Raw genomic sequence first — 23,774 nt, 5'->3', positions numbered from 1 at the left:
AAAAACTCAAGTCTCCAGCAATGAGAAAGTGCGTCTATGTTTGATAGAAAAGAAACACTAAGAAACAAAAAATAACTCAGAATATTTACGACAAACTATTATAAAAATTGATATTTTGGTAATTTTTTTATGTCTTTGATATTTATAAATTCTGAACTGTTTATCGATTTTGATGTTTTAAATAAAGGTCTAAATGATAGGATATGACAAAAGAATGGGAATAATTTATCTGCTGAATAAATGATGCGTGTGTAATACAATGGTAAAAGCTATTGTCGTCCCAGGGAACTTGATGTGACCTCTGTAATGGGTGCGCTACATCATCTGGCACTAGTACAAATGCGATCATATTTAGAAAAGTTTTGGAAAGGTGGGCATTTTAAATAAAAGTAAATATTCCAATTATATGAATTTATATTTGTTTTAATTAATCCAAACTGATGATTCTTTGTTAATGATGATAATCCAACACAAACTATTACTTACATTGTACTACTTAGACAATGTGTATCATCTTGTTGTGTAACACAATTGACCCCATTTTTAATTGTGTTTAATTGTCATAACAATTATGTACTATTTAATGACTTAATATTAATTCCTATGTTTTCGCTGTTTACCTGTACTCTTATAGTAGTCTGTTTACCTGGACGCATGAATGACAGAGGTCATTCGACCGTGCAGAATGCAGCGCTTAGACAAGGACGTACTTGTACACGTGCCGGGGGCAACAGAGCAGAACCGTGAAGACCGCTACCTGGACGCCAATCAAGGACACAGTTACTGGTGAACCAACACTCTTCTCGATGATCTACTCACTGACCAGGACGTTCTGACAATTGTTGTCATTCGAGTGTGGCTGATTGACAGTTAAACTAATTACTACACAAAGACTGTGTAAACGTATTTTAACGACTGGATCTTTTATGGACAGTTTACGAGCTTCAAAAGTAATGACCACGTTAATGCCCACGCATCAGTGACAAGGGGGCGTTTTCTAGTGACCGTATATACGAACTGACATGGACAGAGTGAAGCAGTCCTCAACCCACCACCAGTGAGGAACGGTCTCCCTCTGTTGTTACACCCGGCTTCCCAAAGTGTTGTCTGACTTTTTATTATTATATTTTTCGTTACTCTTGTTCAGTGACTCTGACATTCTAAAAGACTTTAAATTATTGTCAACAATTATTCTTTGATTGTAAAATCCTTAATTGTTTTTCTTTATTGTTTTTGCCTTATTATTGTAATTATTCAATTACTATAGTATTTTTGTTAACTCTATTAAAGTAGTATTTTAATTGGATCTGTTGTTGGCTTTCTTTGTGCTGTGTTACAGATCCTCGTTGGTGCCGTGACCAGGATATGCTGCATCTATCAGCGTCAGTTGCATCACGAACGGGTTCAACTTGCCAAGGAAATTTAATTCGGAATCTTCTACATTCTCTCTGGTAAGTTTTTGTTCTGTATTTTGCCACTAAACACAACGCGAACTAACATGAGTGAAGAAGCTTTTCTTAACGCAATGCAAGGGTTAGCAACTTCTATAGTAGATAACATTGGTCAGGCTTTTGGGGCAACTCAAATCAAACCTTTTGAGGGAGATCCTAAAGAATTTAAGAAATGGATAAAGGCTATCGAGAAATTTGCTTTGTTGAGAAGGGTCCCTGATGAAAAAATCAAACTTGTAGCTTATGAAACTAGTTCTGGACATGCTAGCGAGTTCATGCACCGTTATTTGTCGGGAAATCCGGGGGTTAATTGGGAGACAATGAAAAAGGAACTAAATCAAAGGTTCAACGCGGTAAACGACCCACAACATGCCCTTCAATTATTAAGAACGGTAAAACAAGAACATGGCGAAAACGTACAGATTTACGCTGAACGATTGCTTTCTCTCGCTGAACAAGCTGTAGGGGTTCTGGAAGTACAGCTAGTGGGTATTTTTACAGATGGGTTGCATTCAGATCGCGTAAGGTTAAAGGTAATGAGAGATAATCCTCAAACAATGACCGATGCAATCGCATCCGCGAGACAAGAGATAAATTTACAAATGCGTTTTCAGTTACGCACAGGACGCGACTACTTCTCACCGCGAGATACTAAGGGCGAGCCAATGGACATTGATCATTTTAGGGTTAGGCGCGACCGACAGCAACATAAACGCCAACCGCGACCTGAAAACAAACCAAGAGTAATTCACAAGAAAGTTTTGGCAGTCGATGAGCATCGACCGCGATCGCAAATCACTTGTTGGAATTGTCATAGACGGGGCCATTTTAGTTTTGAGTGTACAAATGCACGCGTCGCAGCGCGAGGTGCCGATGCAAGATTTACACCACGGAAAACAACACCGCAAGTCGCAGCGATTGACGAGATCGCGATTCATGATCAGGAAAGTCAGGAAGAGTTAAACTAAAACGCTCCGTCCATGCCGGGACGATTGGGGGGAGCAAATATAAAATTGAAAATAAATTACCAACTGTTACAATAAATTCGGTTGAAAATCCAAATTCATGTATCATTAAAATTGGAAAACGAAGATTTAGACCTCTTTTGGACACGGGCGCCGCCGTTTCTTTGGTTAACGCAGACGTTTATTGGTCGCTCCCTTATCCTTCAAAATTATCGAAACCGAAAGTAAATTTAAAATCTGTAAATGGCGCCGATTTGAAAATTGAAGGTTGTGCAAATATTAGATTCAAAATTGGTGGATTGACTTTAGATCATGAGTTTTATGTAGTCAAAAATGTAAATAGATCATTCATTTTGGGAAGAGATTGGTTAATTAAAAACGGGGTTAGACTTTATTTTGATTTGGGAAGTTTAAGAATTGGTAAAACTTATGTCCCTATGGTGGAAGATATTCATATAGCTTCTATCTTACGTGCATGCAAAAAGACTGTTCTTAGACCTCAGACCTCGACTGTGTGTTATGCAAAACACAAGAACCATTCGAACTTTGTGAATAAAACTGTTGAAATTAATGCAATTGATAAATGTTTTCTAAGTGATGAACCAGGCCTTATGATCGGAAGTGCAATTGCGAAAACAAGACAATCGTGTAGAGTGCCTGTATTGCTGGTTAACAATACTAACAAGATTTTTAAGGTGAAGCGCGGCAGCATCATTGGTAAGATCAACGCCGTCGACGAAATGTGCATCGAACCAACTACCAGTACGGGGAAGGATGATGATCTTCAAGACATCACAGCGGAGTTAAACGTTCCACCCGAACATCGCCAACGGATAGAGAAGTTAATCTCACAACACCGAGACCTATTTGCTGTGTCGGACGCAGACCTAGGACACACCAATACCATACAGATGAAGATCGATACTGGAGATCATCCCCCGATAAAGATGAAACCATACCGGACACCTTTGAACAAACGTAAGATTGTAGATCGCGCCATAGACGATATGTTAGCAGCTAACATCATCCGAAGATCAAAATCACCATGGAGTTTTCCTATCGTCGTGGTGGACAAGAAAGATGGCTCCAAAAGATTCTGCGTAGACTTCCGACGATTGAACAAAGTGACCAAGACCAATTCCTGGCCCTTACCATTGATTGACGATCTACTGGACCAGCTAGGAAAAGCGTCGTATTTCACATCGCTGGATCTAAAGTCCGGATATTGGCAAGTTCAAGTACAAGAAGAAGACAAAGAAAAGACTGCTTTTACGTGTCACCGAGGACTCTTTGAATTCAATGTGATGCCTTTCTGATTATGTAATGCTCCACAAATATTCTCAGAACTGATGAGTGTAGTGCTTCAGGGCTTAGATTCATGTGCTTTGGCCTACCTTGATGACATTTTGATCTTTTCCGAAACTCTGGAACAGCATGAACAACATATCAAGACTGTGTTCGATAGACTTAGAAAACATGGATTAAAACTAAAAGCGAAAAAGTGTTCATTTCTCAAGGAACAAACACAATATCTGGGATTTATCATCGACAAAACTGGAGTTAAACCAGACCCGAACAAAGTGGCTGCTATTCGATCCTTACCGAGCCCTACAACCTGTGCTACGGTAAAATTAAATCGTACGCGGGATGGACACAATAACGTAAACAAACAGGTAAGCGATTAGATTTTTGATTTAATTATATTTATGCATAAAAAACAGATAAATAACTTCGGTGCACTTATTGAGGAACTGTTTAGTCACATATTTTTTTCAAATTATTTTCTTATCACATACAACTGAGCGTCATTCTCATTATTCGAGCGATTCGTTCGGCGATAAATGTAAACACGATCTGAAAATAAGTAATTCCTTTGGGAAGTTTATATCGTTAATAGTTTAAACCACTCGGAGGTGTTTTTAAAGTATAAATTCTTAAGCATTTATAGCTAGCTAACATTTATTAATTCGATATGTTCAGGTTAATATTGGACAAAAATATGCGTCCCTGTTATACTGGGCTTCGAAGAAATTATATTAAACGTGAATCAATGTCTGATTCTTGTATACATGTTTATCTTTTAAAATGCCAAATTAGTCGTTTATAAATTCAAGCTTTTATTAATTTGCAGACTTTAAATGAAGTAAATACAGAAATATATTTCTGACGTTGTCAAATGTTGCAACGAATTTTCGCAGTAACTCCGTACTTGCGTACGAATTGACAAAGATGTAGCGCCGACATTTTAGCGCGCATTAATGTTATGCACCGCGTTCTTGATATAATAATTATTCTTAAATGGTTTAACTTGTTAAACGTTTTAAATTGACGTTGAAAATACATTGTTTAGCCAATTTTCGTTTCGCAAAATAACTCTGAAATTTATACTCGAATCTGATTGGCTACAGGATGCAGGATAGGATAGGATAGGATAGGATAGAACTTAATTTTTATATTTCTATCCTGTATCGTGCATCCTGCATCCTATCCTATCCTATCCTTGTCAACTTTCAGGATAGCAGCACTGTATAAGCCCAAGATTGAGTTACAAGAGAACGGAGAACTCAACATTGCTGAAGAACAAGCTAAGGATCCAGAAATTGCATTCCTTGTAAGACAGCTACAACAAGGCCGGGCAACAAAATCCACAGGAAGTAAGCATCTTTTAATTGATGATGTTCTCTATTATCTCACCAACGCAGATAATGATCCTGTATTACGCCTGTTTGTACCAATGCATTACCGATCTGGAGTTATCAAGCAGTACCATGATGACAATGGCCACTTGGGAATCGACAAGACGTTTGATGCAATTAGGCAAAAGTACTATTGGCCTAATTTGTACAAAGAGTTATATGATTATGTCGGCAAGTGTGTCATATGTGCAACAAGAAACCTAAAACAACTTAAACCAACAACGCAGATAACGGATGTTCCACCGTTCCCGTTTGCAAAGATTGGTTTAGATCTATCAGGTCCTTATCCGAAGTCTTTATCGGGAAACAAGTATATTGTGGGATTTGTAGATCTACTTTCTGGATGGCCAGAAGCATACGCAGTACCAGATAAGACAGCTGCTACGATCGCTCATTTGATTATTGAGGAAATCTTCCCTCGTCACGGAGCTCCTATGGAAATAATCACAGACAATGGAACCGAAAACGAAAACAGAACTGTGAAAGAAACTTTAGAAGCACTGAACATATCTCATGTGAAGACCTCATACTATCATCCGCAAAGCAACGCCAAGGTTGAACGATTCCATAGGACTTTACATGATGTAATGGCTAAGAAGATGGACGACAACCTAACAACGTGGGATATTCATCTAAACCAAACTTTGGCTGCCATCAGATTCAACGTCAACGAATCAGCAGGATACACACCATTCTACCTATTGTATACCAGGGACGTTGTTCTGCCAATTGACAACATCCTGAGACCAAGACGACGGTACCTTGGAGAAGATCCTCACAGAATTGCGCTTGAACAACAACACAAAGCATTTACTACAGTTCATAGGATCTTAAGACGCTCGAAGAAACGACAGGCTAAATATGCTAACAGAACAGCAGTAGATATCGACCTGAAGGTAGGCGATCCCGTTTACTACAGAAACAATCAGCGCCAGAGTAAACTTCAATCCAGATGGAAGCCTTTCTACAGAATCATTGAACAAACATCACCCGTAACGTTTAAGATCAAGAACCAACTCGATGGCAAGGTCACCAAAGCCCACAAAGAGTTGCTGAGATTTGCCAAGATCGATCAATGGGAGATTCCAAAGGATGATACAGGAAAACCTCTACGTAAAACAGCGTATGTTATGCCACAAGAGTCAGAGTCAGACGATGATGAACCACAAGAAGAAGAAGAGGACGTGAATAATGAATCACACTCAGCAGCACCAAACTCTGATGATAATTCAGAAGCGCGATCTGTAGTTTCAGATCAAGATTCATTAATGACTGAAGAACACCATGATCACGAAGTACTCCCTAGCGAAAGTGAAGATGAGGACGACAATGTTCCGCTTGCACAGCTAGCACGACAGTATCGAAGAGAACGAGAAGACTCCTCTTCCGAAGATGATATTCCTCTGTGGGAACTTCAAAAGAGACTTAGAGCAAAAGACAATGTTAAAACTGACAAAGACTTGGATCTTACTACTGACACTGACAATGGGAATGGGTCTCTTTTGGATATGGATGTTAACGCATGTCATATTAAACCCAAGACCACTCGTAAACCAAAATCGGCTGAGAATAAGTTCAGATTCCTATTGGAAACTGCCATTCGACTTATGTAAACTATGTGTTTGAATTTCGAATTGCGCATAATGATCAGTCATGTTCAGCCGTCACAAGTGCAATGACATTACCCCCTCATTATCACCAAGAAAGTAAATATAATGCGACAAACCTTCTGACAACTTTCATGCAATCTTATAACGTGTCTGCCATCCAATTATGGAAACCTGTTCATTCCAATTTTGATAATTTAAACAATATATCTATTCCTGAAAAATTAAATGATCTTGAAATGGTTAGCATGGACAAACTGGTTGAAGGATTAAAACTGGTAAATTCAGTACCCCCATTATTCGATTTCTGGGGATTACCTACTTGGGCATATGTATTAATGGGTGTAGCTTCTGCAATAATTATAATTGTAATAATCTTTGTCTATTGTAAAATAAAAAGGCGTTGGTCAGGTAAATTGTGGCGAAAACAGGGCAGGGGCAGTGACAAGGGAGAGAATGGAGAAGGATTTCCTTTGGTGATGATTAACTCATCTGGCGATGTTGACGCTGGCAGAGGCAGCAAGCCGTCTGCACCAATGGTGACTTCTGGGTATAGCACAGGGACTGATGACCCAGATGCCATCAGAAAAATGTACCCGACAATCATTGGCGAGTATGAACGCACTAAAGGTGACAATTAACCTTATGTATTTTGTTTTGTTCTTTTGTATATAGTGTTCTTTACGGGAAGTCGGGATTTGTATTGTTATATTTAAATATTATGTTACTACATTCGTTCTACCGAAGAAGTGGAGGACCTCTCATAAAATTACTTACTGGTGGTAACGGGGACTTAATTATTATTGATTTTATAATGATTCTTCTTTTATGTATATCCATGTATGTTGATGATATGAATTAATCTTAATTCATCTTTTTGCAGGGGACGGATGTAACACAATTGACCCCATTTTTAATTGTGTTTAATTGTCATAACAATTATGTACTATTTAATGACTTAATATTAATTCCTATGTTTTCGCTGTTTACCTGTACTCTTATAGTAGTCTGTTTACCTGGACGCATGAATGACAGAGGTCATTCGACCGTGCAGAATGCAGCGCTTAGACAAGGACGTACTTGTACACGTGCCGGGGGCAACAGAGCAGAACCGTGAAGACCGCTACCTGGACGCCAATCAAGGACACAGTTACTGGTGAACCAACACTCTTCTCGATGATCTACTCACTGACCAGGACGTTCTGACAATTGTTGTCATTCGAGTGTGGCTGATTGACAGTTAAACTAATTACTACACAAAGACTGTGTAAACGTATTTTAACGACTGGATCTTTTATGGACAGTTTACGAGCTTCAAAAGTAATGACCACGTTAATGCCCACGCATCAGTGACAAGGGGGCGTTTTCTAGTGACCGTATATACGAACTGACATGGACAGAGTGAAGCAGTCCTCAACCCACCACCAGTGAGGAACGGTCTCCCTCTGTTGTTACACCCGGCTTCCCAAAGTGTTGTCTGACTTTTTATTATTATATTTTTCGTTACTCTTGTTCAGTGACTCTGACATTCTAAAAGACTTTAAATTATTGTCAACAATTATTCTTTGATTGTAAAATCCTTAATTGTTTTTCTTTATTGTTTTTGCCTTATTATTGTAATTATTCAATTACTATAGTATTTTTGTTAACTCTATTAAAGTAGTATTTTAATTGGATCTGTTGTTGGCTTTCTTTGTGCTGTGTTACAGTTGCGATGACACCTCTCCCCTTTTTTTTTTTACCTTTCAAATATGGCAATCTATTTTTAAATCAGGATTACACACGTGCAATGTGAAAAGCCCTTTTAATTGAACACTCTTGCTCATTGTTGCTTATTACATCCCATATAACGTTTTCATCAATTATGAATATAAATGTTGACACATTAAAGATGCATCGTCAGGCAATTATTAATTCAAGCTTGTGGGTGCCCCAGCCCCCCCCCCCCCCCAACCCACACACACTTTTTCTCACAGCAACTAATTTTTTTAAAATTTACTTATAAAAAATTGAATTATCAAGGATGTAAAAAATTTATATAAAAATAAGGAAATTAGGATTGAAATTGAAGTTATATACATACTACGCCAGCCCCCCCCCCCCCCCCCCCCCTGGATTAGGATTTTGAAGATTTTGGGAAAGTCTTTTTTTTTCTTTTTTTTTTTGCTTGTCAAGATTTTTTGGATGAGTCTGCCCCCCCCCCCCCACTTTCAAAAAGGATGCTACGTGCCTGCATACAGATAACAATATTCAAGGGCCTTCCGTCATTTTCAAGCCATGATAAACATGATAAAAAGGACTCTCAAAATAAGAAAATAGACGCAAAGTAAACTGCATTCACGGCATATGTTCACATTGTATGATGTGTCTCAAACTTCCTATTTTGGACTCGTCCACTATAACTACGAAAAAATTAATGAATGAGACATTCTGATTCTGGCGCAGAGTCTTGTAAATGAAATTTCCATTGATCTGAATGGATTTTTCCGTGAGGGTCGGGGTAGGTATAAAAACAAATTTAATCGTTCAAAGTTTTGAATTGTTAACAACGATATATAAGATCGAATGTTTTAGAACGATTTATAAATCCAAAATACAGTCATTTTTAATCGGTTGACGCGTGAGCATATGTATTAAGTAGGCGGGCATCCTTACACCCTATTAATTGAAGACAAATGAAATCGCGCCCAGCAGAACTCCCTGGCATTTTAGTGTATGTTATTATGAATTTATGATTTTGTTTGTTAATAACAATTCAACATCAATTATTAAATAACAATGTACACTCTAGTACGCTAATACACAATTTTGTTGCGATGACACCCCCCCCCCCCGGCCATTATACCTATTTTTAAATCAGGATTACACACGTGCTTGCATGTGCAGAAGACAATCTGGAACTTAACTGATAACTATATCATCTCTTTGGAAATTTATTTCTCCGTAAGCAAATACGTGTAGTAACTGATACAAGCAATTGTGAAAACCATAGAGGAATGCATGATCTGCGCATAATAACTAACTGCTTGATACAATATTTCTTTTTTCCAACATGTTTTAAGTCAATGATAATATGAAAATATATGCTTGACTTCATATCGGAAATTACTCATTTTCTTTATTCCCCTTTTCAATAAACAAAACAAACCAACGGACCAAATTGATCCAGATAAATATAATTATCAAAAATAAACCTAAAAAACAAACTACACTTTCATCCTTCACCCACAATATTGCCTTTTCGATATTTGTCATCGTGGTAGATCCGTGTAACAATCTATTAAGTAGGTGCTTGCACGACATAGAACCGGCCCTTGCTGATCAACGTTTTCATTAACGCATATAAAGGAAAAAAATATTTAGATTTTTTCTTGGATTTATTTTGATGTAAATAAAAAAGAGAAGAAATTAGTTCTCAGTCTCACTTTATGCTTGTTTGTTAGCGGTTAATCTAAGTTCATTTTGTATATCCTTTTGTAATTTAAAAATATGTGATGTAAATCTTTTTTCCATGCAATATTTCGTATAAAACAACGAAGAGTAGTATCTTGAAACTTCATTCAAAATTTTATTAGACCTTTAAATTGTAAAATGCTAACATTGAAAATTGTGCCCAATTTCTGTTTTTTTTTTAGGTAAAACTTTATTGATTAAAAAAAAATGATTCTTTGAGACAAAATAAATTGACATAATCAGTTTGACATTCTCTAAGTGCAGGTCTGTAGCTCTTAGTCTGAAAGAGAATCGGATGGACGACCTACGACCCAGATCGTCCATCCAAATTTCTTGAATATTGCCATTTCTTTCGTACGCGGACGCATGTTGGCCGAATACTCACCGATAATTTTGAAAATGATTAATTAAATGAAAATGGTTAAAATTACCGTTAAATTACCGGCATCGGTCTTCCCCATGCGCGAATCTAGAAGAGTAGGGTGAGGGTTCCTGACCCCACCCCAACCCCCGCAAAATTTCTTTCCATTACATGTACAATATAAAATTACAAAAATATGCCTCGGACATCCCCAGGCAAACTCAAATAACCGTCAGACACTCAACCCCCACCCCAGGAAAATTTTTCTTATCCGCGCGTGCCCCCTCCCCCCCCCCCCTCAAAAAACAAAATTATTCTTCAGAACCCCCTGTAAAATTTCCAGGATCTCCGCATACATTCTAAAAGATGCATTGGCCCTTGCTTTTGATAAAAAATGCGAGTAAAATGTTTGGTCTTTTTACGTTCATACCGGGCATACCCACTATGTGATTATAATCGTCGTCCATATTCTGTCTATATTGAGTCAATAATGATGATTAGATAAGTTTCTCAAAATAAAATGCACATGCAAAAAAACAACATGCGGCGAATCAAACTTCAGACAACTTTTAAAGATCTGTATTTGCTTATATACATGTACTTTGTTTCTTTTACACAGTGTTTATACATCTAATATTGCACCATGGTCAGGTATCAATTTTTGTATTACGTCACAAGTATGACGCAGCTACGACGGAAGACCTAATCGTTGCTTGCAACGAGCTCGTCTCTAGTTCTTGTAAATCTTTCTGTAATACTGACCTCTGTTTTTCTAGAATTTTCACTATGTAGACAAATGTATGACCTTGATGTTCTGTGGAAGAAGTGCACTGCACGCAAATCGGAATGTCGCATTGTTCACAGTAAAGTTCACATATTTTTGAAGTTTGATTTGGGCATTTAGCTGTAGATCCTCGCTTTTCAAATGGTACAATTTTGTGTTCTTTGGTAAACTCGGAAAGACACATGCTTTACACAGATGTAAGTGGCAAATGTCGCAGTACATAGAGGGAACAGATGTCTCACAGAGATCACACCGTAACACATCCTGGGCGCTACGTTGAGGATCCATGGTCAAATACCGTAACGGGTATTTATTGAGAATTCTGCAAAAAAAAAAAACCCTAAAAATCATGAATTATTGAATTATGGCTTGAGAACATTTTACACAAATGTCTGATATAACTACAGCGAAATCCAGTAAACTGAAAGAAGGACACAAATATTGTTAACGTTCTTGATTCTGACCTTTTTTTGTAGATCAGTTTCTTTGTACTCAACGACTGATAAAACTGTCAATTTTTATGATACTAAATTTATTTACAAATTTCTTACGTTTCATCTCTTTCCCAACAAATCCTTCATCACAAACATGGCATTAAACCTCAAGTGTAACATGGCGACTGTCGAATTTTTTCCAGGTATATCTATACTATTACGTGTTCAAATTTAAATGCCAAGGCTAGTGGTGGATCAATGGGAGCGCTCTATTTTTCTTTTTTCCGACTATTTCACACCTCTGATAATTTATGTACATCCGATTTTTACACAAAAATAGTAGTTATTTGACTGTGAATTGTTCACCTTTTTTCAACGTCCCATGGCAAGTATTTAACACCTTTTTTTCTGTTCATTTAACTCAAGGATGTCCCTGATTATTCATTTTACTTCAGACAGTTTCTGTTGGGATTTGTTTTGGGTTTTTTTTTTTACATATTTTGTTAGATCATATAATATTTTACCATAACCCGGAGTGTTGATACCCTGCAATTTACACATTTCCCTTCATTGTTATCTGGGCTCTTTCCTCGAATATATAAATGTGCAACACTTCTACATGTAAGACTGAAGTAATTTACACTTTGTCGTGGAAAAAATTATCTGAAAAATATTCATTTGGAAAATTAAATTTCGATTTCTCTATATATTCAATGAATTTACCCTCGAATCCCTGTAAGCTTGTTTTATGTGGCTGTTATGTTTATAAATTTGTACAAACAAATTTCAATCTTTGAGACGTTTCTTATTTAGGATGCCTTATTTTCCCAAAATACAAATGTGAAATAGTTTTTTTAATGCCTATAAAAACATATTTAAATAATTGTAATTGTATGATTATGTTGCTAATGTGGTATTTGATCATCCATTGAGGATTGCTATGTTTCAATAATCGTGATGATTTTGTATCGTCGATAACATCTTCATACATCATTAACATGCGTGTCTAAAAATTATTAATATTAAATTTTCTCAAATTCTTAAATCACCCATTGAAATATCAGTGAGCGATGAACACCTTAAATAGAATGATTATCAATATTTTTTGGGACCGAGTTTCAAACACTCAAAACATTAGTTATAAGATCAAAATCAAACTATATAACTCCAAGGTAAGGGCAAGAAAAGATACATGAGAATTTGTTAAAACTAAAGGAAAAGAAACCGTTTCTACGTATACGCCTTTAAAACTGTACTGCCAATGGTATGTACAAGTCATACTATTTATTTTGTATTCATTGATTTAAAATTGCATTTTAGCAACTGCTATTGCCCCCATTTATGAAAAAATAGTGTAGGCACGCTTTCCAAAAATAAATAATAAACATTTTCTTTCACAATCACCAATATTTCTATCATTGATTTGGCATTATATTCCAATATAATCCACCGCATATAATTAACGGGATTAAATACAAGCAGAAACTACAAAAATTCTATTGGATTTAGAAATAGTTTATAAAATTGAGAACGGATAATCATATAAACTGTGGGTTTCAAAATTCATGCGCGGATCTAGCAGGGGGTCGGGATGTTTGAAACTCAACCTTATTAACTTCACATATAGTAAAGTTACTGAACATAGGCATTGAATATCATCCTTAGGAGCCCCCTCTAAACACCCCCAATCTGGAGCAGCACAGGTTTACGCACTTGAAAAATACATTACGTATTGCAGGGCAGCGTTTTATATGTGCTGATTTTAATCATATTGGTAAAAATGACAAACGCCAGTCACTGTGATTTTTTTGATAGATATATGATTGTTGTTAAAAAAACCTGACCAATCACTTCATTGTCTCGAATTCTTCAATACTGAATTTTAGGGAATTAGGGCGGTGAACAGACCAAGTTAAAAACTGTATGAACTATAATCGGTTAAAAAAATAGAGTAGAAAATACATTGTAGATGTTATCATAAATCTGTGATACTGCTTAATTTTATGTATTTTTTCTTTAATTTCCCATATGTTTACTCAGTGTAGTAAACACCGGATGCTGAAGGAGAGTACAATGTACTTTTTTTCGTTAAAAAATCGATAGGGTTTTTTCATATGAGAACAAAATTATGGGACGTAGTACGAAATTCTTTGAATAAGCAATTTCAAAAGCATTCATTTGAGACAATTACAGTATTTCTATTATAAATGGGAAAGATTGCCTTTAAATAGGCATTAAACGTTTTCCAAAAAACAAATTATAAGTCTCAGAGAAAAAAGAGGGGGGGGGGGGTTCCGACCCCCGGACCGCCCCCCCCTTTAATCCGCCAATTATGCAGGGGTTTTTAGTTTATAATATTGACTGTTGATAAGAAAAGGTATTATGATACATATTTTGAACAAGATGAGCCAGAAAATATTTTAATCGAGGAATGACAATTATTATAATCATGCATGTTTAAGTTTCATATTCTGATCAGTATCTTTTTTTATTAACATAAAATAAGTCAGGATGATCTCATTAGGAAAAGACAGAGATTGTAGTCACTCGTCTGTTAAACATCTGCGTTACAACATGTTCAATATTATATACACTAGCAAGTGTATATACGCAAGCGCGGGAATAAACACTTTACAAATTAGTATCATATACGTACATGTACATTGTCTCTTTGTTGCAGCTGACCGAAAAAACTAAACTTTATTTTTATTGTATCTACATGTATTTCAAACCGGTGAATGGGTATTTAGTGTACCTCTCTCTAAATATTGTTCTATAGGTCAATTTTCAATATAATTTGTGTTACTGTCCCAAATAAAAATTTAATATAAAAGACTGTTTTGAAAAAAAAATTGCAGGGGGGGGGGGTGGTCCCATTAAACTTGAAGACGTACAATACACTAATCTGTCCATTAACTTTTACAAACTAATGTCTAATGTTTACAACCAACCAGTCGTGGTATAAAAAACTATGAAATTAAAACACGCTAGGTGATGCATTATAATCCATTTGCATTCATACTGTAGAATCATCATATTACGTGGGGGTCAATTTTCGTGGATTGCTGGAATTTTATACGTTCATGGGGACGTAATTTAATCGTGTATTTTCTTATACCTACAAAACGAAATATGACTTTATAACCCTAATTTATAATTTGTGGAGGATGTTAAACCAATAAACCAGTAATTAACTTGCTCTCATTTTTGCTATTTGAAAATGAAAGTAGGTTTTTGATTAATTTCACAATAATACAACTTATCAGTTAAATTTCAATTATACCTCACAGACATCATCACGCATGTGTTGAAATACCAAAGGCATTTGTAGTTTATTAGCAAAATGCCTTAATTTATAAATTTAAACCGCGTTAGCGGGTTATGTAAATTTTTCTGCAATGATCGCTAACCTTCATTATCCTAATGAATCATCAAAGAAAGCATTTTATTGTTTATATTAACATCTTTCTTTTAGCCAATTGATAAATTGATTATGAAAAGTAAGTAAAATTCACTAAATTACTGTTAATGTACGTAAGGAAACAGCCAAATCGTCTCCTGTGAGACTTTGAGTCTGACGTCGTCATGATTATTTCGTGCAGTCAGTGATTTTTCCTAGGTAGTTGTAGGTGTCGACCAATCGATAAACTGGGAATGTCAAGTTTGGTCCTGTCACTTTCTTGTCAGTTTCAGCCGCTTAAGATTTCGACCAATCAATAAACGGGGCGTGTAGATTTCAATCTGGCTGTTTCTATAGAGTTATGAATTAACTATAAGTTTCCGTAAGAAATAGAGGGAATAATACTTGGTAGATGTAAATATATAGATTTACAATGTACAGTACATGTACAATGTTCCCCTCATAGCTAGATTGGGCATGCGTATAATAGATACTCCATGCGACCAATGTAGCCGGACACCGTACGCTACAATCAGCCGGTGTAGAGCTGTTGTCTTAAACTGAGGAGGCTGGATGGGTAACAAATTTTAAAAAATGATCATAAACCTAATATCGCCTATCTGTGCGTGTACACATTCTGGAAAAATGATTCTTAGGGAATCCGAAAGATAAACTGTTTAATTTCCTTCCTATTAAAAAATTAACTTTGTGTTTTAATGCAAAATTGGCGTTTGTCAGTTAAAATTTTTAATTTACGACAATTATCAGCTGGTAAAATGTAAAATCGCGCTTTTGACAGCAGTATATTCTGAAAATGTAAATTATGCATCAAACCGAGTAACAAATATAACTCGCTCTTGTAATTGAGATAGCTGTGAATTTTTCACTTGGAATTTATCAAAAGGGCACCAGAAGAGGAAATATATAAGCACTCTAAATTATTTTATTTTTTCAATTATTTTTTTTTACTCCAATATGTATACCGCAATGCGTCTAATAAACAGGGATTGGACATTGAACAAAAATAAACTTTAATATGACCATTTGATCAACCTAAAGGGCTAATGTTTCTTTGAGAAAAAGGGCAGAAATATAAAACAATACGAAAAAGGATGAAAATTAGCACTTTCCCAACATATTTCCAGCGTGTCTTGAAGTACAATTTGAATAATTTTGCAACGATCCTGATCATGTCGATATCTGGGATGGTAAACAAATTATTTCAAATCTTAACTAAAATAATTCAGACTGTAATAAGACCAAATGCAAGAAATGTTATCAAAATATCTGGGGTAGAAATAATTAGACTTGAGCTAATTCATACTACATTGTATCTACCTCGGAAAAAAGGATATGTCAATGTAGCATAAATCATCTGATTTGTTCTGCTTTTATTCATGCAGTCGTAGGGGCATTACTATATCTTGATTAATTGTGTTTTATTCCAAATTAACATTTTCCTTAGTGATTATGAATAATGTAGTTTAAAAAAAAGCATTTTAAAACTTTTTAATATTGTGGTTTCATCTATATTCGTTGAATACCAATTTTCATTGATTTCGTTGTTAAGTTAATCCATGAAACTAAATGTCATTGAAGTGCAAGTTCTACTAACAGTTTGTACAGATAGGGTGATTGGCCACGAATTTTCGTAGCCTTGAAAATGTGATTTTCACTTAATTCATGAAAAATATTAATGATACTCTTGAATATTTATGAAACCACAGTATATATATTTCATTTTACACACAATATTTATTTACTTTTAATAATCGGCATAATAACTATAAATGGGTAGATAGTTTTGACAGTTAAACTCATGAAAAAAGAGCACGATAACACATTATTTTTTGCAAGAAGCCTGATCATGATGCATAGTATACATACATAATAGAATTTTTATGTTCTGACATGTTTTCAAAATAAACATTCATTGTTATTTTTCACATTCAATAAAAATAGTCATGGTCATTTAGTTCACATGCATTGGAAAATTATAAACACTTTGATTACATGTAATATTGAAATTTCTTTACTTTACATGTTTTACTCTCAGCCACAAAGAGGTTGTCTCTGGTGTCTACACATAAACCGTATGGGTTCTTTAAATGACAATTGTCAATGAATCGGAGGAATTGTCCGTCTTTATCGATAATGTGGATACGGTGGTTGTAAAGATCTGCAATCAGGATGTGACTTTGGCTGTCTGTAGTGATGCCATATGGGTAAAATAATACATTGGTAGTAGCTGACATGCCATTGTAAGTAAACCGCAGTTTGCCAGCCTGATTGACCACCACTACTGCATTGGCTCCAAAATCTGATACACATATATCTAGGTTTCTGTTTTCGCTGATGTATTTAGTACAACCACCTGATGAATAGAGAGGTTGTCCTTTGTCATCGTACTGGATACTTTGTTTCTCTATGGAGCCAGAGTAACGCACTACTTTTGTTTGTGTTTCTCTTTCATTACTTTCCATTACAACCAGGATATCACCAGAGGAGGTACTACAGGCACCGCGAGGTTTCCATCCCTCTAGTGGGATCAATATCACTGTCTCTATTTCTTTATTCTTCACTATGTTCACAGTTCTATTTGTTTCATCAGTATATACTAAATCCCCACTTTTTGTGACTGCTAAGTCCGCTGCACCTGACTTGGTTTTGATCGACTTTAATAGTCCTCTCTGGAGATTGTACAGTTTCAAAATGTTGTCGTTACCATGAATCCAGATGTCCTCATCACTCAGACAGGACACATTTACAACATATTGAAAATCGGTCTTTATCTCTGTGATGATCTGTGGCACATCAATAAGGGACCTCTCTGCTGGAGAGTGCTCAGTACGTAGTGTGTAGTTGTGTTCTTCTGTTTCAATAGATAATTCTGACAGAGAGCCAAAGTGTTTAAACATTTGATGTTTGTCAATTCTCCGAGGAGAAAAGCTTGGTAAAGTAATCGTCAGTTTAAGTGGCAATTTCCTGAATTCAGCATTTCTGGATTTGTAGGCAGAGACAACACCGGCGTCATCTGAATTTATCAATTTTCTCAGATCTGCAATAGTCTGTGTGATAACAGACAGCATATGTTTGATGTCATTTTCATGTTTATTTAGGACAGTCAGATATTTTGAGTCTATTTCATCAAGATCAGATTTTAGTTTCCTGATAATTTCATCAATTTCTTTGTGCATTTCTTCTCCATGTTTGCTGATATCCGAGGCAATTTTCTGTGAAGATGAATTAAGGGTAGCTCTCTGAACCAGGATACTTGATGCAATCTCTTGATATTTGGGGAAATTTAACTTCTCTAATTCTTGTAAATCTTTCTGTAATGCTGACCTCTGTTTTTCCAGAATGTTCACTATGTAGACAAATGTATGACCTTGATGTTGTGTGGAAGAAGTGCACTGCACGCAAATTGGAATGTCGCATTGTTCACAGTAAAGTTCACATATTTTTGAAAAATGATTTGGGCAATTAGTTGTAGACCCTCGCTTTGCAAACGGTACAATTTTGTGTTCTTTGGCAAACTCAGAAAGATGTTCTCCTACACATGCTTTACACAAATGAATGTGGCAAATGTCGCAGTACATAGGGGGAACCGGTGTCTCACAAAGATCACACCGTAACACATCCTGGGCGCTACGTCGAGGGTCCATGGTCAGGTCTGTACCGAGTATTTATTGAGAATTCTGCAAAAACAAATCATGAACTATCAAATAATAATTTCACAACTTTTTTCACAAAAAGCCGATATAATTTTAAGCCAAAGCAGTAAATGGAAAGTATTACAGAAATATTGCTAACGTTCTTAATTTTGACCTTTTTTGTATATCATTTTTTTTTCTTGACGTGCTATTTACTGATAAAGCTGTTAATTTGTAAAATACTTATTTACATATTTAGATATTTCTTACGTGTCATCTCTTTCACACCTGTTTTTAAATCACAAACAGGGCATTAACCCTCTAGAGTAACGTGGCGACTGTTGAATATTTTTTCCTGGTCTGGCGATAATATCACGTGTTCAAATTTAAATACCGAGGCTGGTGGTGGATCTATGGGATCACTCTATTTCCACTTTTAATAAGGCCAACTATGCAATATGAGTAGATGATTCATCGTACCTTTGACAATTTATGTCCTATTTTTACACAAAAATATAATAGTTATCTGACTGTGAATTGTTTGCCTTTATTCGAAGTCCCAAGTATTTGACACCCGTTTTTCATAAACAATAGAACTTCTATGTTCTGGCATATTTTCAAAATATACATATTTGTTGTTATTTTCTACATTGAATATACATACTCATGGGCATTTAGTTCACATGCATTTAAATATTATAAGCACTTTATTTACATGTTACATGTATATTGAATTTTCATTACTGTACAGGTATCCATCTCACTCACAAAGAGGTTGTCACTTGCGTCAACACATAATCCAAATGGTTCGTTTAAATGACAATTGTCAATGAATCGGAGGAACTGTCCGTCCTTATCGATAATGTGGATACGATGATTGTCACAGTCTGCTGTCAGGATCCGACTCTGAGTGTCCGTAGTGATGCCAAATGGATAGAACGATACCTTGGTAGTAGAGGGGTGGCCTTTGTAGGTAAATCGTAGTTTACCAGCCTGATTGACCACCACTACTGCATGTTTTTTCCAATCAGAGACACATATGTCTAGGTTTCTGTTTTCAGTGATGTATTTAGTATAAACACTTGATGAATAGAGAGCTTTTCCATTGTCATTGTACTGTATACTTTGTTTCACAGTGGATCAAGAATAACGCACAACTTTTGATGGTGTTTTCCTATCATCATTGTTCATACTGTAGCAACCAGGATATCACCACAGGAGGTACTACAGACACCAAGAGGTTTCCATCCCTGTAGTGTGATCACTTTCTCTATTTCTTTATTCTTCACAATGTTCACAGTTCTATTTCGTTCATCAGTATATACGAGATCCCCGTTTCCTGTCACTGCTATGTCATCTGCACAGTGACCTGACTTGGTTTGAATAGACTTCAGTAGCCCTCTCTGGAGGTTGTACAGTTTCAAAATGTTGCTGTTACCCCGAATCCAGATGTCATAATCACTCAGACAGGACACCGTTCCAGCATATTTATAGTCGGTCTTTATCTCTGTGATGATCTGTGGCACATCAATAAGGGACCTCTCTGGTGTAGAGTGCTCAGTACTCGAAGAATCCATTGTGTAGTTTTGTTCTTTTGTTTTGATAGATAATTCTGATAGAGAGCCAAAGTGTGCGGATATTTGTTGTTTGTCAATTTTCTTAGGAGAAAAGCTTGGTAAAGTGACCTTCAGTTTAGGTGGTAATCTTCTGAATTCCGCATTTCTGGATTTGTAGGCAGAGACAAGGCCGACGTCATCGGAATTTAATATTTTTTTCAAATCTGCAATTGTCTGTGTGATATCAGATAGCATGTCTTTGATTTTTTCTTCTTGTTTATTTAAGGCAGCCAAGTATTTGGAGTCCATTTCATCAAGATCAGATTTTAGGTTCTTGATAATTACATCTATTTGTCTGTGCATTTCTTCTCCACGTTTGCTGATATCCGAGGCAATCGTCTGTGAAGATGTATTAAGGGTACCTTTCTGAACCGGAATACTTAATGCAATCTCTTGATATTTGGGGTAAATAAACTTCTCTAATTCTTGTAAATCTTTCTGTAATACTGACCTCTGTTTTTCCAGAATGTTCACTATGCAGACAAATGTATGCCCTTGATGTTGGGTTGAAGAAGTGCACTGCACGCAGATTGGAATGTCGCATTGTTCACAGTAAAGTTCACATATTTTTGAAGAATGATTTGGGCATTTAGTTGAAGATCCCCGCTTTTTAAAAGGTACAATTTTGTGTTCTTTAGCAAACTCGGAGAGATGTTCCCCCACACATGCTTTACACAGATGTATAAGGCAAATGTCGCAGTACATAGGCGGAACAGGTGTCTCACACAGATCACACCGTAACACATATTGGGCGGTACATCGAGGGTCCATGGTCAAGTACTGTAACGGGTATTTACTGAGAGTTCTGCAAGACAGAAATCATAATTTATCAAATTAAGATTTCAAAACTTTTTACACAAAATAACTGATATAACTGCATCAAAATCCAGTAAACTGAAAGTAGGACACAAATATTGTTAACGTTCTTGATTCTAACCTTTTTTTGTAGATCGTTTTTTTTTTACTCGACGACTGATAAAACTGTTGATTTTTATGATACTAAATATATTTACAAATTTCTTACGTTTCATCTCTTTCCCACCAATTCCTTCATCACAAACACGGCATTAAACCTCTAGTGTAACATGGCGACGGTCGAATTTATTCCAGGTCTATCGATACTATCACGTGTTCAAATTTAAATGCCAAGGCTAGTGGTGGATCTATGGGAGCGCTTTAGTTTTCTTTTCATAAGGCCAACTACATCACACCTCTGATAATTTATGTACATCCGATTTTTACACAAAAATAATAGTTATTTAACTGTGAATTGATCACCTTTTTTCAACGTCCCATTGCAAGTATTTAACACCCTTTTTTCTCTTCATTTAACTCAAGGATGTCCCTGATTATTCATTTTACTTCAGAAAGTTTCTGTTAAGATTTTATTTTACATATTTTGTTAGATCATATATTATTTTACCATAATCCGGAGTGTTGATACCCCGCAATTTACACATTTCCCTTCATTGTTATCTAGGCTCTTTCCTGGAATATATAAATGTGCAACACTTCTACATGTACGACTGGAGTAATTTACACTTTGTCGTGGAAAAAATTATCTGAAAAATATTCATTTGGAAAAATAAATTTCGATTCTCTATTAAATGAATTTACCCTCAAATCCCTGTAAGCTTGTTTTATGTGGCTGTTTAATGTTTATATATAAATTTGTACAAATTTTTTTCAATCTTTCAGACGTTTCTTATTTAGGATGCCTTATTTTCCCCCAAATACAAATGTTAAATAGCTTTGTGAATGCCTATAAAAACATATTTAAATAATTGTAATTGTGTGATTATGTTACTAATGTAGTTTTTGATCATCCATTGAGGATTGATATGTTTCAATAATCGTGATGATTTCGTATCGTCGATAACATCTTCATACTTCATTAACATGCGTGTCTAAATATTATTAATATAATTTTTTTCCATATTCACCGATTCTAAATATCAGTGAGCGATGAACACTTAAAAAAGAATCAAAATTTTTCGGGACAGAGTTTCAAACACTCAAAACATTAGTTATAAGATCAAAATCAAACTATATAACTCCAAGGTAAGGGCAAGAAAAGAAACATGATAATTTTGAAAACTAAAGGAAAAGAAACCGTTTCTACGTATACGCCTTTAAAACTGTACTGCCAATGGTATGTACAAGTCATAATATTTATTTTGTGTTCATTGATTTAAAATTGCATTTTAGCAACTGCAATTGCCCCCACTTATTTAAAAAAAAAACCAGTGTAGGCACGCTTTCCAAAAATAAATAATATACATTTTCTTTCACAATCACCAATATTTCTATCATTGATTTGGCATTATGTTCCAATATAATCCACCGCATATAATTTACGGGATTAAATACAAGCAGAAGCTACAAAAAGTTCTATTGGATTTAGAAATAGTTTATAAAATTGAAAACGGATAATCATATAAATCGTGGGTTTCAAAATTCATGCGCGGATCTAACAGGGGGTTGGAATGTTTGAAACTCAACCTTATTAACTTCACATATAGTAAAGTTACTGAACATAGGCCTTGAATATCATCCTTAGGAGCCCCCTCTTAACACCCCCAATCTGGAGCAGCACAGGTTTACGCACTTGAAAAATACATTACGTATTGCAGGGCAGCGTTTTATATATGCTGATTTTAATCATATTGGTAAAAATGACAAACGCCAGTCACTGTGATTTTTTTAAGGTTTTTGCGAAAGTACTTTTTGTAATCCATACGCATAGCTTAAGCATTTTAATATAACTTTCTGTTTTTAAAATGCAACTTATAGAGATATTGCATTTCCTTAAATATTTTTTCCAAATGAAGCATATGGCAAAAAAACCTTATTTGATTATTAATAAAGGTAAACAAAAAATTGAATGTTGACTTCTTTGTTCTAATACAACGTAGTTTTCATGCACAAAAATTCAGCCAGCAATGAAATTAGTTAAAAGTCTCAAACTTTTACTCAAATTATTAAAGACTTGTAGGAAAAATCTTATTAATGAAAAAAATAAAATTAAAAGTTTGAGTCATTATTAAAATGTTGAATAACTCATAAGATAAACTGATTTGGTGCAAATCATTAAAAACTATGTTTGTTTAATAATACAAATTATGTTGAATGGGCAGACCTTTTAAAGTACAGGTGACCAAAAATGTCTACCGAAAAGCAGAAAAACTTTCTACATGTATAACCAATATACTCATTGACATGTTTTAAGTAGACTTGTACAAAAACTATAAAAAAGAAGGGGTTGTCACAATTCTTTATTGAAACTGTTCATTGATGTAATGCGTATATATAATATTTAAGGCATGCATGAATGTTATACAAAGATATATAAAA

The 23,774-nt window shown here is 35.4% G+C and overlaps 3 protein-coding genes and 1 long non-coding RNA gene across 5 annotated transcripts in view; 2 read left to right on the top strand and 2 right to left on the bottom strand.

The window, feature by feature from the left end:
- The window catches only part of LOC117683839 (E3 ubiquitin ligase TRIM40-like), a 43,769-nt gene extending 22,011 nt beyond the window's left edge, over nucleotides 1–21,758 (bottom strand). Inside the window, exons 1-2 of one of the 2 annotated variants that reach the window (XM_066073857.1) lie at nucleotides 21,445–21,620; nucleotides 19,340–21,225 (exon numbers count right to left, since the gene is read on the bottom strand). In XM_066073857.1, the coding sequence (XP_065929929.1) occupies nucleotides 19,992–21,191 (1,200 nt within the window). In that variant the 5' untranslated portion in view covers nucleotides 21,192–21,225; nucleotides 21,445–21,620 and the 3' untranslated portion in view covers nucleotides 19,340–19,991. Of the gene's footprint in view, nucleotides 1–19,339; nucleotides 21,226–21,444 lie in introns of those variants that run through there. The other variant, XR_010710369.1, reaches the window with a different exon arrangement.
- Nucleotides 523–8,395, top strand: LOC136272121 (uncharacterized). The gene is made up of 2 exons (XR_010710027.1): nucleotides 523–1,451; nucleotides 7,120–8,395. It is a non-coding gene; the product is annotated as an uncharacterized lncRNA (long non-coding RNA).
- On the top strand, nucleotides 3,157–8,395 carry LOC117684051 (uncharacterized). The gene is made up of 3 exons (XM_066073434.1): nucleotides 3,157–3,644; nucleotides 4,931–7,349; nucleotides 7,724–8,395. The coding sequence occupies exons 1-2, from the start codon at nucleotides 3,157–3,159 to the stop codon at nucleotides 6,723–6,725; spliced, it is 2,283 nt and encodes a 760-aa protein (XP_065929506.1). The 3' UTR covers nucleotides 6,726–7,349; nucleotides 7,724–8,395.
- Nucleotides 16,107–19,231, bottom strand: LOC117683829 (E3 ubiquitin-protein ligase TRIM71-like). Its single transcript, XM_066073880.1, has 2 exons — nucleotides 19,075–19,231; nucleotides 16,107–18,849 (listed from the first exon to the last, which is right to left on the bottom strand). The coding sequence occupies exon 2, from the start codon at nucleotides 18,814–18,816 to the stop codon at nucleotides 17,161–17,163; it is 1,656 nt and encodes a 551-aa protein (XP_065929952.1). The 5' UTR covers nucleotides 18,817–18,849; nucleotides 19,075–19,231; the 3' UTR covers nucleotides 16,107–17,160.
- Nucleotides 21,759–23,774: the final 2,016 nt, after the last annotated feature.

Source organism: Magallana gigas, chromosome 10 (genome assembly GCF_963853765.1).
Source record: "Magallana gigas chromosome 10, xbMagGiga1.1, whole genome shotgun sequence".
Taxonomy (NCBI): Eukaryota; Metazoa; Mollusca; class Bivalvia; order Ostreida; family Ostreidae; genus Magallana; species Magallana gigas.
This window is presented reverse-complemented; position numbering and strand designations above follow the sequence as displayed.